This window comes from Neophocaena asiaeorientalis, unplaced genomic scaffold, assembly GCF_003031525.2.
Source record: "Neophocaena asiaeorientalis asiaeorientalis breed wild unplaced genomic scaffold, Neophocaena_asiaeorientalis_V1.1 scaffold2790, whole genome shotgun sequence".
In the NCBI taxonomy this organism is placed as follows: Eukaryota; Metazoa; Chordata; class Mammalia; order Artiodactyla; family Phocoenidae; genus Neophocaena; species Neophocaena asiaeorientalis.
Window position 1 is genome coordinate 7,643 of NW_020175176.1, and position 13,557 is coordinate 21,199.

The following is a 13,557-nucleotide window of genomic DNA, read 5'->3' on the forward strand; positions in this document are numbered from 1 at the left end:
GAGGGGGACAGGGAGTGACTGCAGGTGGATGAGGTGTGTCTTGAGGGGCAGGAAGCATCTGGACTCTGGAGTGATCATGGATGGACTAACTTGTCAATACATTAAAAACCCAGATTCTACACCTTAAATGCTGACTGTGATTTCATGTGAACTCTGTCTAAAAGAAATGTATCAAGTCTTAGATGCTGATGGAAGAAAACTATTCCCAGTGGTTCAGAAAATGAATGTTTTGTTTACGTGTGTGGGTGTGTTGAGTATGTATATCTATGGATGTTTATCTATGGATACACATCCAAATACATACACACACACACACACACACACATACATATATATAGGCAGAGAGAGAAAATGAGAGATAAGCTGATATAATGAAAAGCGAAGATGGCAATAGTGAAAAATGATGGATCTGGGGAAAAGGTATGAAGCAGTTCTTTATGAAATCTTCAAATTCATTTAAGTTTGTAATTATTGGCAAATAAAATAATAACAAAAAAGCAACAAATGAAAGCCTGTATTTAAGAGTAAAGAGGCTGGAGGGAGAGAAAGGGAGGTTTTGGTCTCACTTCCCCATGACCTTGGACCACTGTGTACACTGTTACCACTTCTAGCTGAGCTACAGTAGTAATCGGCCTCGTCCTCAGCCTGGAGCCCAGAGATGGTCAGGGAGGCCGTGTTGCCAGACTTGGAGCCAGAGAAGCGATCAGGGATTCCTGAGGGCCGTTTATTGACTTCATAAATCAGGGTTTTGGGGGCCATGCCTGGGAGCTGTTGGTACCAGCCGACTTCGTTATATTTCCCTATGTCACTGCTGGTTCCAGCACAAGAGATGGTGACTGTCTGTCCCAGATTCCCGGACACTGAGGGAGGCTGAGTCAGGCCAGACTGGGCCCAGGATCCTGGAAAGAGGAGAAACACACTCTAGTCAGTTCTGTCACCCTGAGGACAGAGACACAAAGGATCAGCCAGATGTCCCTGGGGTCCCTTTCCTAGAGGCCTCACCTGTGTCCTGAGTGAGGAGGGTGACAAGGAGCAGTGCCCAGGCCATGGTAGAGACGCCCCAGACGCTGCCTTCTGAGCCCCCAGCCCTCAGCCTGCTCCTCCAAACCTCTCTTATCCCCTCCCCTTCAGAGGAGGGAGGGGTCTCCATGCAAATCTGCTTCCTGCACCTGCCTCTCCTCCCCCCCTCTGCTCACCCCCTCTGACATGGTTTGTTCCAGATTCTTCTGCATCCCTGGACAGCAGAGAGTATTGGAGACTTAACTCCTTCACATAGTGTGTGAGGACAGAATGAGTCCATGACAGGATGTGGGAAAGGAATCCAGCCTGGGATTTCCTGTCTCTCCTGGTGTGAGAGTCATGGTGCTTCCTGGGGGAGGAATCCCAGAAGGTCCTCTCTGTGCTCTTGGGACAAAGGAGAGGCCCTGAGCCCAGGTGGCTGAAAAATCCAACTGCCCCGCTTTCTGAGAGTTAAAGGTAGAGCTGCGTACCAGTATCCCCTCAACTACTTCTGTTTTAAAAATTTTATTGAAGGGCTTCCCAGGTGGCGCAGTGGTTGAGTCCGCCTGCCGATGCAGGGGACACGGGTTTTTGCCCCGCTCTGGGAGGATCCCACATGCCGCAGAGCGGCTGGGCCTGTGAGCCATGGCCGCTGAGCCTGCGCGTCCGGAACCTGTGCTCCGCAACGGGAGAGGCCACAACAGTGAGAGGCCCGCGTACCGCAAACAAACAAAAAGAACAAACAAAAAAATTTATTGAAGGGACTTCCGTGGCGGTCCAGTGGTTAAGGCTCCACACTTCCACTGCAGGCAGTGTGGGTTTGATCAATGGTCGGAGGACTAAGGGGCTGCATGTCGCGTGGTGCAACTAAAGAATTTTTAAAATTAAAAAAAAGAGAAAAAATAAACAAAAAAATTCTATTGAAGTATAGTTGAATTACAATGTTGTGTGAATGTCTGCTGTACAGCAAAGTGACTCACGTATTCATTTATATATACATTCTCTTTCTTATTCGTTTCCATTATGATTTGTCATAGGATATTGAAAACAGTTCCCTGTACTATACCGTAGGACCTTGTTGTCTATCCATCCTGTATATAGTAGTTTGTATCTGCTGGTCTGAAACTCCCAATCCATCCCTCCCCCACTCCCAACTCCCTCTCATCCCCCTCAGTTGGGAGGGTCCTCAGATTCCCCTCCAGCCTCTGTCTCCAAAGTGCTCTGAGTCTGAGGCCCAAACCTGAGCCCTGGGCCATTTATTAGCACTTTTGAAGATGATTTCCTGGGGCACAAATGCTTTGGGACTAAGAGGGGTTACTCAGGAAGCAGCTCTTGAAACTTCACACAAGACAGTATAAGCCACAGGTACCTTCCCGAAATCCTGGCTCTTGCTGCCCCCTGGTGGCTTCAGATGGTGCCGACCAACACCCTGGAGCCTGAGGGACAGAAAACAACCCAGTCCCCAGACTGGCTGCTGTGCAGCTCCTGGTAGGACGTTTCCGAAGAGCAGGTCCAAGTTTGTGTAAGTGAACTGACATGGAAAGCACAGTTCACAAAAAGCTGGATGGAATTAACCATCTGGACTCAACCGGGCTGACTAAACCAAAATGTCAACATAGGATTTAAAGACCTATAGTTTCATCACATAATATTGGCCACACCAGGATAGAATGAAATCACTTGGCATATGGAAAGCCAGAACATCTCAACTGTATGGAAGGGAAAGTTAACAGAGCGTGTCTCACAGATCTGCTGGAATTATGTCACAAAGATATTCATCCAGTTTGTTAAAAATGATGCAAGAAATAAGGACAGAACCTACTGAAGTCAATAGAGAGATACAGAGTGTCAGTCAATATATGGGAGAAAAATCTAAAAAAGAGTGCTGTATGTATATGTATAACTGATTCAATTTGCTGTACAGCAGAAACCAACACAACAGTGTAAATCTACTATATTCCAATAAAATTTTTTTAAAAAAGAAAGTATCAGCTAAGCAAAAGAAAGTAGAAAAAAACACAGTGAATCTATTACAGAGAAAATTACAGCAGATGAGATTAAAGACAGGCAGAGCACTGGATAATGAAAGATTTCTGACTTGAAGTCATGCAATGGAAACAGTCCCTTGTTCAACATAAGGGGGGAATATGAATTTAAAAGAATGAAGTAGTATCCACAAATTATGGAACTTCAATTGACCTAATACACAAATAATTGGAGTTCCCAAAGGAGAGGAGACAGAGAGACACAGAGAATCCCTGACATCCAGAATCTTGACAAGCCTCAGGGTGTAGAAAAGTGACGGCAACCACATCGAGTTTCATTGTAATGAAATCTTGAGGTGTGGACACGTTTTGAGACCCCTCTTCAGGTTGGTTGACTATTGGTATGTTAGGGAAATGTCAGCTAAAGAAATAGTTTCCGGACTTCCCTGGTCGTCCAGTGGTTAAGATGCAGTGTTTCCAATGCAAGAGGCACGGTTTCCATCCGTGTTCAGGAAACTAAGATCCCACATGCCACTTGGTGGGGTCAAAAAAAAAAGAAAACCCAGGTCCCTGCAGATTCTACCACAATGTTTCCTCCTCTAACTCCCTGTCCCCAACAACACGACACAAACGCCTGTCCCAGAGCTCTTCACTCCGGTCATTGTGGGTGCGTGGAGCAAATGCACAACTATGATTGTTTCTTTTAAACCCAAGTCAAACAATACTGATAGTCAGAGTCATATATCAGAGTTTAGGAAGAGTCCAAAGAACATAGGAGTACAGAAAAGCACAAATGTGGAAGCCAAGATGCATGTCGACAAGTGTTTACTGACTTTTTCCTGAGAAGGGCCAGTCCCAGGTCTGCAGTGGTGCTAAGTAGGCCTGTCATTCCTTAGGGCGTGATCGGTGGTGAGTATGGTCGTGATGAGCTGAGGTAACTTGACAATTATAATGAGTGTGAGTCCCTACAGATGCAGGTGGATCTGCAGATTCCCTCTCCTTTTAGTCATGAGGCTGGTAGACCACTGCCAACTCACCCCACTGACAGATTTGCTCTAGGGAGAGGGTGAACCACATGTCCTGGATAAGGGGGCACGGCAGAGCTGACTCTGTGGGGGTCAGGAGGAGAAGCCTGTGTGACTCCAGAGTTTTGTAGCCTCTGCCCACCTCTCTGGAATGGCCATTTCCCATGGAGGCCTTTCTCCAAAGGGCAACCGGCAGAAATATTCACCTACAAGGAAGCTGACATCATCCATGTGCTGACATACTTGACACCATCTTGTAAAGTTGGACGCGTGTCGCCCGGATTCTGATTTGTACTGTATGGCTGGCTAGGATTGTCTTGACATGAACACTTTTCTAGGGTCTTGATCAGCCAGGAACAATCTCTCTCGCTTCCTCCCAGTGAAGTGATCTCAGACAACCACTGTGTACAGTGTTACCACTTCTATATGAACTACAGTAATAATCGGCCTCGTCCTCAGCCTGGAGCCCAGAGATGGTCAGGGAGGCCGTGTTGCCAGACTTGGAGCCAGAGAAGCGATCAGGGATTCCTGAGGGCCGTTTATTGACATCATAAATCAGGGTTTTGGGGGCCATGCCTGGGAGCTGTTGGTGCCAGCTGACTTCGTTATATTTCCCTATGTCACTGCTGGTTCCAGCACAAGAGATGGTGACCGTCTGTCCCAGATTCCCGGACACTGAGGGAGGCTGAGTCAGGCCAGACTGGGCCCAGGATCCTGGAAAGAGAAGAAACACACTCTAGTCAGTTCTGTCACCCTGAGGACAAAGACGCAAAGGATCAGTCAGATGTCCCTCGGGTCCCTTCCCTGGAGGCCTCACCTGTGTCCTGAGTGAGGAGGGTGACAAGGAGCAGAGCCCAGGCCATGGTGGAGACGCCCCAGACGCTGCCTTCTGAGCCCCCAGCCCTGGGCCTGCTCCCCCAGACCTCTCTTATCCCCTCCCTACAGAGGAGGGAGGGGCCTCCATGCAAATCTGCTCCCTGTACTGCCTGTCCTCACCACCTCTGCTCTAGCCCTTGATTCTGGTAATGTCTGCGTCTCTGGACAGCAGAGCTGCCTGAGAGATTAAAACAGGTTATCATGTATTGTCTGATTCAGGACAGACTGAGAAGGTGACAGAGGCCGGGACCCGGAGCCCAGCTGGCTGTGTCCTCTCCTCCTGTGGGGGATCATGCTGGATGCAGTGGGATCCTAGGACTCCCCTCCTTTTGCAAGGAGGAGGGGAACAGGGCATCTATGCTGGGGAGGAGAGGACATCCCGTGACCCCTCTTCCAGGGACTCGGGGGAGCCGGAGACCCTCTCCTTGCCCCTCATGCCCTCCCCAGTCCCCTAGGCTCAGGTGCTCAGGTATCACTCTCTCCGCTGCTCTGTGGTGGTTTGAGATTGGAGGTGCTCCCTGGCATGTCCACTACAGGAATTATGGGATATGGTAGATATTGGACACCCCTCCCTCGTGACCTCCTTAGGCCTGGCTCAGGAGCAGCTGCTGAGATTTTGAACACGACAGAATGACAACACAGACAACCTCCCCCAAATCCGGGCCCTGCTGCCCCCCAGTGGCCTCAGTGGTGAGAGCTGAACCCAGCGAGACAGCCGAGTTGGGCTGGACACCCAGGTTTCCCCCTCCCCAGCTCAGTGCTAGGCCCCCATCCCTGCAGACAAGCCTCACCTTCCCTCAACTTCCTCCAGAATGAAGTACGTCACCTGCAAAATCAGGAGGCCCAGATGCCCCTCTCAGGGTCACCTTGCTCGTCCCAGGAGGGCCTTGTCACAGGGTTGGTGATGGGGGATGGAAGTGGGCTCAGGACAGAGAACCTGAGATATAAGTTAATCCTATCTCGTTAAGGATGCTGAGTAGAGAAACAGGCCCCCGAGAAATGCCTGAATCCTCAAATATAGAAAAAAGGATAATGTGAGACACAGAGAGAGCTCTGTCCAGACAGAGAATGACCCAGGGAATAAAGGGACAGATTCTGGGGCTGAGGCTCTGGAGGACGGACCGGGTCAGGAGGGGACTGGGGGTCCAGCTCTGGGTCCTATGCTTGGGGGTGGGGGTCATGGGGACATAGAATTTCCCTGTCTTCCCCTTTGTGCCTTTGAGACGCCCTCACCTCAGAGCCTGGCACCTTCCTGAGGTCAAGGCTCTTCATCTCAGACACACTTCCCCAAGGGTGTTTTTCCAGAAAGAGCTGAGTTTGCAGTATATATTACACTCCGAATGATGGGTCCTTTCTGGATGCAAATGGACATGACCCCTCAGGCAATGGACTAGGAGTTTATGAAACACAAATACTTTGATGAAGGTTTTCAGTGTCACTGTTCATATCACATGACCACATTCCAGGAGCTAAGGGGGTGAGGCCCTGGCCAAGCTTGGGGTGGGTGAAGGGGAGCCTCTGGGGGCGGGAAAGGAAACGTGTGCGAGGAGGTGTTAGCCCTGGAGTTGAGACAATCGTTGGTGTGTGTTTCACAGAGGTATGGGCTGTACTCTGTAGACATTCACTTAACGATGTCTTTTTTTGAGATTGTAATGAAGCGGGGACTGGTTCAGGACCTTCTCACAGGTCAATCAGTCAGGCATCTGACACCAGGTCAGAACCCAGCGGTTTGGATCTTTATATCTGGGGACTGCTGTGGACAGGCCTCCTGTGATCACTCCAGGTGTCCAGTGCTTCCTGCAAGAAGCAAACCCCGCGGTCACGGGAGCTGTCTTGCCTCTGCCGCACGTTTGTTCATACAAGCAGCAACTCAGGGCCCCTCGTGATTCGGGCGTCAAGGTTGGATTAAAAATTCCTGAGACGTCTGCGCCCACTCAATAAGACATGACGGAAATATAATAAGAATGACTGCCACTAAAGGAGGGAAATTACCACTAACACACAATAGGAGGCATAGCAATAGTAAAAGCATATACCTATTAAGAATCACTGAAATCAATGACTGGATTCTTACCTTTCTGGAAAAATTAAATATGGGATTCAAAAAATACCAACAGTTTAAGAAAAGAAAGATAAAATATCCCAAAAAGTTCAATGACACCTAACCCAGAAATTCAATGGACACATAAAGGTAACAGCCCAGCGACGCTGATCCCTCGTTGCGGTGAATAATAACAACAGTGGCAGATATCCTGACCATGGAGAAAGCTAAGCCATTTCATGTTACCTCCACCCAAAGAGGCTCTTCTCGCATCATTGTAAAATTATATTCATATATAGTTAAATTATTTGAAGCATCACAGGAAGCTGCCACTACAGCCTGGGACTACACACACTGCACACCAGGACAGTGGTGGCTCCAGAAGCTCCTACTGAAGCATCCTCTGCTCGCCACACCTACCATGGGGTTTTGTTGCGAATTATCCCCGTTGTAAAAACAGTAACTAATTTCGCATCAGGAGATTGTATCCCACCTTTACAGCAGACACTCAGAGAGGCCATGGTGGCTCCCGACGCCCTTTGCACAGGTGACCCTTGGTAAAGATCCAGCTGGTGCCCTTACACTCAGGGAACAAGTCTCCCCACAGGTGCCACAGAGGATCCCAGAACAGTGGCCTCTGTGCCACCTCTGTCGTCTCCACCAGGACACACACCTGTCGGGCAGCTGTAGCGTCTCACCAGCCTTACACACAAGGGACCCTGACTCAGGACATGGTTCAGTGTCTAGTAACTGAGACCCCTTCCCCCTGTGCTGTGACCCAGTGCTGCTGCGGGTCCCGGTATGACCCTGTTCAAGCCAAGGTGATTCAAGCATGATGACACTGACCTATGTGTTTATAAGTAAAGAAAGAAGGTAACAGGTAAAAGCTTAGAAAAAATAGTGATGATGAGAACATTAGGAGAAGATTGAGCTTCCCGGTAAGAGGATTGTATTAGTCAGGGTTCTCTAGGGAAACAAAACAAAGGAAATATATACATATAGATAGCGAAGAATTGTATGTAAGTAATATATATATACTGAGAGAGAGAGATTATTATTGATTATTGAGCATGGAACTCCCAGGAGCTGATCTCTTCAGCCTGAAAGCTGGGAACGCTGGTGATGTAATTCAGTTTGTGTCCAAAGATTTGGGAACCAGGGGAGCACTGAGGACACGGGCCCGAGGGGCTGGGGTGACAGAGATTACATCCCGTCTCCCCCCGGCACCACACGGGAGCTGGGGTGTGCATCCCCCTCCCTCACCTGTCCCTTCAGCAGGACGGGGCACAGTCTGAGGGCTGGAGAAGTTGAGGTGAAATGTCCCAGCTCGTACAGTGAGAAGAGAACACAGACGTGAAATCTCCTGCCTTTTCCTTTTGCTCTACACAGACCCTCAACAGATTGGGCGATGCCCACCCACACTGGGGAGGGCAATGTATTTACTGAGTCCCCAGATTCAAATGCTCATCTCATCCAGGAATGACCTTGTCTCAGGGACAGTGACCTTGAGGAGATCTCACATCAGGGCAAGGGAAGTACACGATAAATGACTCCAACCCCATAGGTACACTGATGGGAAATATGGGCCCATGAGATGAAGCTGAATTCTCAAAAGCGTTCGAAAAAAGGAATGATGTAAAAAGGAGTTAGAGCCCGTCAGGATGGAGGGAGCCCTAATGGAAATGAGGGAAGATGCCAGGGTTTAGGGGGCTGGGAGGAGGGGCTGGGTCAGAGTTCACCTCAGGGCCCAGCAGCAGGGACCTCTCCTCAGGCAGGTCTGTCTGCCACGTGGTGCAAGGGAGGATTCTCCTCTGTCCTCAGCGGGAGGTCCTCCCCCCAGAGCTGGTGTCTTCTGAGGTCAGGCTCCTCTCTCTACAGAGATGCTGGACCCAGTGTTTTCTAGACAGAGAATCAGGGCGGACTGACTGGTCTTTCCCAAGATTATCACTGTCTCAGTATCTGAAATGTCCAGTCCCTGATTATGAGGAAAGCTGACAGTTGGTATAATTTCCCTCTGCATCCCAGGGTTTATGCTCCTGCCTCTGGGAACAGGGCCCTGCGGGTGATGCAGATGGAGTACCCGGTCCCCACAGAGCAGACCCCCGCATCCTTCCCGGGTACAATGGGGCGGGGGGACCCAGGAGTGATGGTGCTGGGTTTGTGTGTGTGTGTGTGTGTGTGTGTGTGTGTGTGTGTGTGTGTGTAACCGAACAAGACCCCTATGGAGCCTTCCAGGGACAGGCCATCCCCAATATCCTCTGCTTTAGCTCTTCTCTGAAGTACCTGGATAATAGTACTTGATGCAAATTTCCTGAGTTGTTTTGCAGATGTGAAAACCCTGCAATGCCCACAAGATGGAAGAACTACTTGGTGACCATGAGCACATAGCCCCAGGCCCCCAGGAGCCTAAGGACGGATAATGTTAAGACCTGTGACTCCTCCATGCTTCTTCACCATCAGCCAATCAGAGAACTGTGCGCAAGCTGATCATGTACCCTGTGACCACCTCTGTCCTGGCCTTTAAAAACGCTTTGCTAAAACCCTCAAGGGTCTGGAATGTCGGCAGATGCCAGACAGGAGATGCCTAGGAAACCAGCCTCTGGGAAGAGCCTTGCGGTTCTGATGAGCCTCCCCGTGATACAATTCTTCACACACATTGTCACCATTTGACGCTGGGGATGAAGCCCGTCCCTCGGAAAGGCATCCGGGGAGATTCTCTGGTTTCCTCGGACTTGACCTCATCCACCATTGCCCTTTGCTGATTTTCCTTTGTCTCCTCTCACTGAAGGAAATCACAGCCATGAGGTTGACTCCCTACTGAGTCCCGAGAGTCTCCTCAGTGGGCCTAAAATGAGCGTTTGGGGGGAATTTTTATAATTTGAAAAAATTTTATAATTTTTTCACTTGACCTAGAATTTTTTGACCAAGTAGGAATTTAGCAGGCTTCTACATTTTTCAGTTCCAGAAATACCACGATTAACAAGCCAGTGACAGAGATCTGCACACATCAGACTCTTCTCATTGCTGCTTTGACTCCACTGGCCATGTTGCTAGCCTTGCCCTTGGTAGGGGAGGGCAACAGCTTGGCCCTGGCCACCCAGGATCCAGCTCCTCCCGTTGCCTTTAGGATTTGCAGCTGAGTGGCTGCGGTTCCCACTCTAAGTTCTGGCTTGGAGAAGAGTGAGCACAGAGCCATTCAAGGATGCTCCAATCTCATTACCTTTTGAATCCCTTTGTCTCCAGGCACGTCTGGCTTCTCTAGATCACTCACTAGAGGCCATCTTGGATTTTGCTTCCGCCAACCAACCCGCAAAGTGCTGAGGCTCTTTCTACCTCCCCGAGCTGCAGGGAACATGAAACGCAGAGTCTCTGTGGAGTGAGCCCAGATCACAGATCCAGCTGACCCAGCTTGATGTTTCTCCCACCACTGCCCCCCACCCTCGAATCCCTTCCCAACGTGTTCTGGGGATTTCTGTCTGTGTGAATTAGGAGAACCAAGCAGTTCTTGGAGTGCAGTGCCCCTCTCGAGGCTCACACTCTATTCTCAACTTAGGAGACTGTTGGGACCCGAGTCTAATTGTGGGTCCAGAAGCACAGAGGGGCAATGGGGGCGGGGGGTCCTGAGGAGAATCAGCACAGCCTCACGTGGCAGCTTCCTCAGGGCAGCCAAGACCTTTTCCTTGGGCAATGCAGGGTCAGTCGCCCCAGACAGATGTGGAAAGACCTGTACCGCTGAGGGTGGGGAGGCGTCTTCCACAGGCAAAGAAGACACATGAGAACTGAGGGGCTCAATGTCCCCAGGTCCCTCAGGTCCTCCCACACATCAACTACTTGTACCTGAGCTACAGTAATAATCAGCCTCGTCCTCAGCCTGGAGCCCAGAGATGGTCAGGGAGGCCGTGTTCCCAGACTTGGAGCCAGAGAAGCGATCAGAGATCCCTGAGGGTCGTTTATTGACCTCATAAATCAAGGTTTTGGGGGCTGTGCCTGGGAGCTGTTGGTACCAGCCGACTTGGTTATATTTCCCTATGTCACTGCTGGTTCCAGCACAGGAGATGGTGACCGTCTGTCCCAAATTCCCGGACACTGAGGGAGGCTGAGTCAGGCCAGACTGGGCCCAGGACCCTGGAAAGAAGAGAAACACACTCTGGTTAGTTCAGTCCTAGGGCCCAGGTCACTCTAGGGACAAAGACACAAAGGATCAGCCAGATGTCCACGAGGTCCCTTCCATGGAGGCCTCACCTGTGTCCTGAGTGAGGAGGGTGACAAGGAGCAGGGCCCAGGCCATGGTGGAGACGCCCCAAATGCTGCCTTGTGAGACCCCAGCGCTGGGCCTGCTCCCCCAAACCTGTCTTATCCCCGTCCCCCAGAGGAGGGAGGGGCTTCCATGCAAATGTGCTTCCTGCACCTGCCCCTCCTCCCCCTCTCTGCTCACCCCCTCTGACATGGTTTGTTCCAGATTCTTGTGCATCCCTGGACAGCAGAGAGTATTGGAGACTTAACTGCTTCACATGGTGTGTGAGGACAGAACGAGTCCATGACAAGATGTGGGAAAGGAATCCAGCCTGGGGTTTCCTGTCTCTCCTGGTGTGAGAGTCACGGTGCTTCCTGAAGGAGGAATCCCAGAAGGTCCTCTCTGTGCTCTTGGGACAAATGAGAGGCTCTGAGCCCAGGCGGCTGAGAAATCCAACTGCCCCGCTTTCTGAGAGTTAAAGGCAGAGCTGTGTACCAGTATCCCCTCAACTACTTCTGTTTTAAAAATATTTATTGAAGGGCTTCCCTTGTGGCGCAGTGGTTGAGAGTCTGCCTGTCGATGCAGGGGACACAGGTTCATGCCCCGGTCAGGGAGGATCCCACATTCCGCGGAGCGGCTGGGCCCATGAGCCATGGCCGCTGACCCTGCTTGTCCTGAGCCTGTCCTCCGCAACGGGAGGGGCTACAACGGTGAGATGCCCGCGTACCGCAAAAAAAAAAAAAAATTATTGAAGGGACTTCCGTGGCGGTCCAGTGGTTAAGGCTGCACACTTCCACTGCAGGCGGTGTGGGTTTGATCAATGGTCAGAGGACTAAGGGGCTGCATGTCACATGGTACAACTAAAGAATTTTTAAAAATTTAAAAATGGAGAAAAAAGAACAAAAAAATTCTATTGAAGTATAGTTGAATTACAATGTTGTGTGAATGTCTGCTGTACAGCAAAGTGGCTCACTTATTCATTTATATATACATTCTCTTTCTTATTCTTTTCCATTAGGGTTTGTCATAGGATATTGAAAACAGTTCCCTGTACTATACCGCAGGACCTTGTTGTCTATCCATCCTATATATAGTAGTTTGTATCTGCTGGTGACAAACTCCCAGTCCATCCCTCCCCCACCCCCAACTCCCTCTCATCCCCCTCAGTTGGGAGGGTCCTCAGATTCCCCTCCAGCCTCTGTCTCCAAAGTGCTCTGAGTCTGAGGCCCAAGCCTGAGCCCTGGGCCATTTATTAGCACTTTTGAAGATGATTTCTTGGGGCACAAATGCTTTGGGACTAAGAGGGGTTACTCAGGAAGCAGCTCTTGAAACTTCATACAGGACAGTATAAGCCACAGGTACCTTCCCCAAATCCTGGACCTTGCTGCCCCCTGGTGGCTTCAGATGGTGCCAACCAAGGCCCTGGAACCTCAGGGACCGAAAACAACCTGGGCCCCAGACTGGCTGCTGTGGAGCTCCTTGTAGGACATTTCCGAAGAGCAGGTCCAAGTTTGTGTAAATGAACTGACATGGAAAGCACAGTTCACAAAAAGGTGGATGGAATTAACCACCTGGTCTCAACCGGGCTGACAGTCTGACTAAATCAAAATGCCAAGATAGAATTTAAAGACTTATAGTTTCACCACATAATATTGACCACACCAGGATAGAATGAAATCACTTGGTATATGGAAAACCAGAACATCTCCACTGTATGGAAGGGAAAGTTAACAGAGCGTGTCTCACAGATCTGCTGGAATTATGTCACAAAGATATTCATCCAGTTTGTTAAAAATGATGCAAGAAATAAGGATAGAACCTACTGAAGTCAATAGAGAGATACAGAGTGTCAGCCAATATATGGGAGAAAAATCTAAAAAAGAGTGCTGTATGTATATGTATAACTGATTCAATTTGCTGTACAGCAGAAACTAACACAACAGTGTAAATCTACTATATTCCAAAAAAACTTTTTTAAAAAAGAAAGTCTCAGCTAAGCAATAGAAGGTGGAAAAAACCACAGTGAATCTACTACAGAGAAAATTCCAGTAGATTGGATTAACGACAGGCAGAGCACTGGATAATGAAAGATTTCTAACTTGAAGTCATGCAATGGAAACAGTCCCTTGTTCAACATAAGGGGGGAATGTGAATTTAAAAGAATGAAGTAAGAACTTCAGTTGACCTAATACACAAATAATTGGAGTTCCCAAAGGAGAGGAGACAGAGAGCCACAGAGAAAGCCTCACATCCAGAATCCTGACACGCCTCAGGGTGTAGAAACGAGAGGGCAACCACACCAAGTTTCATTGTAATGAAATCTTGAGGTGTGGACAATTTTGAGACGCCTCTTCAGGTTGATTGACTATTGATATGATAGGAAAATGTCAGCTAAAG

At 49.4% G+C, this 13,557-nt stretch overlaps 1 pseudogene and 2 gene segments (V, D, J or C); all 3 read right to left on the reverse strand.

Annotated features, from left to right (window-relative positions):
* LOC112412727 (immunoglobulin lambda variable 2-18-like) overlaps positions 1–4,911 on the reverse strand; it is a 6,447-nt gene extending 1,536 nt beyond the window's left edge. Inside the window, 2 exon segments of the V gene segment in view lie at positions 567–899; positions 4,827–4,911. Coding sequence covers positions 567–899; positions 4,827–4,872 — 379 coding nt within the window.
* A 5,838-nt stretch (positions 4,912–10,749) lies between these two features.
* Positions 10,750–11,248, reverse strand: LOC112412726 (immunoglobulin lambda variable 2-18-like). The segment is given in 2 exon segments: positions 10,750–11,051; positions 11,169–11,248. Coding segments are annotated over 2 exon segments (348 nt in total).
* A 1,312-nt stretch (positions 11,249–12,560) lies between these two features.
* LOC112412728 (immunoglobulin lambda variable 2-18-like) overlaps positions 12,561–13,557 on the reverse strand; it is a 1,919-nt pseudogene continuing 922 nt past the window's right edge.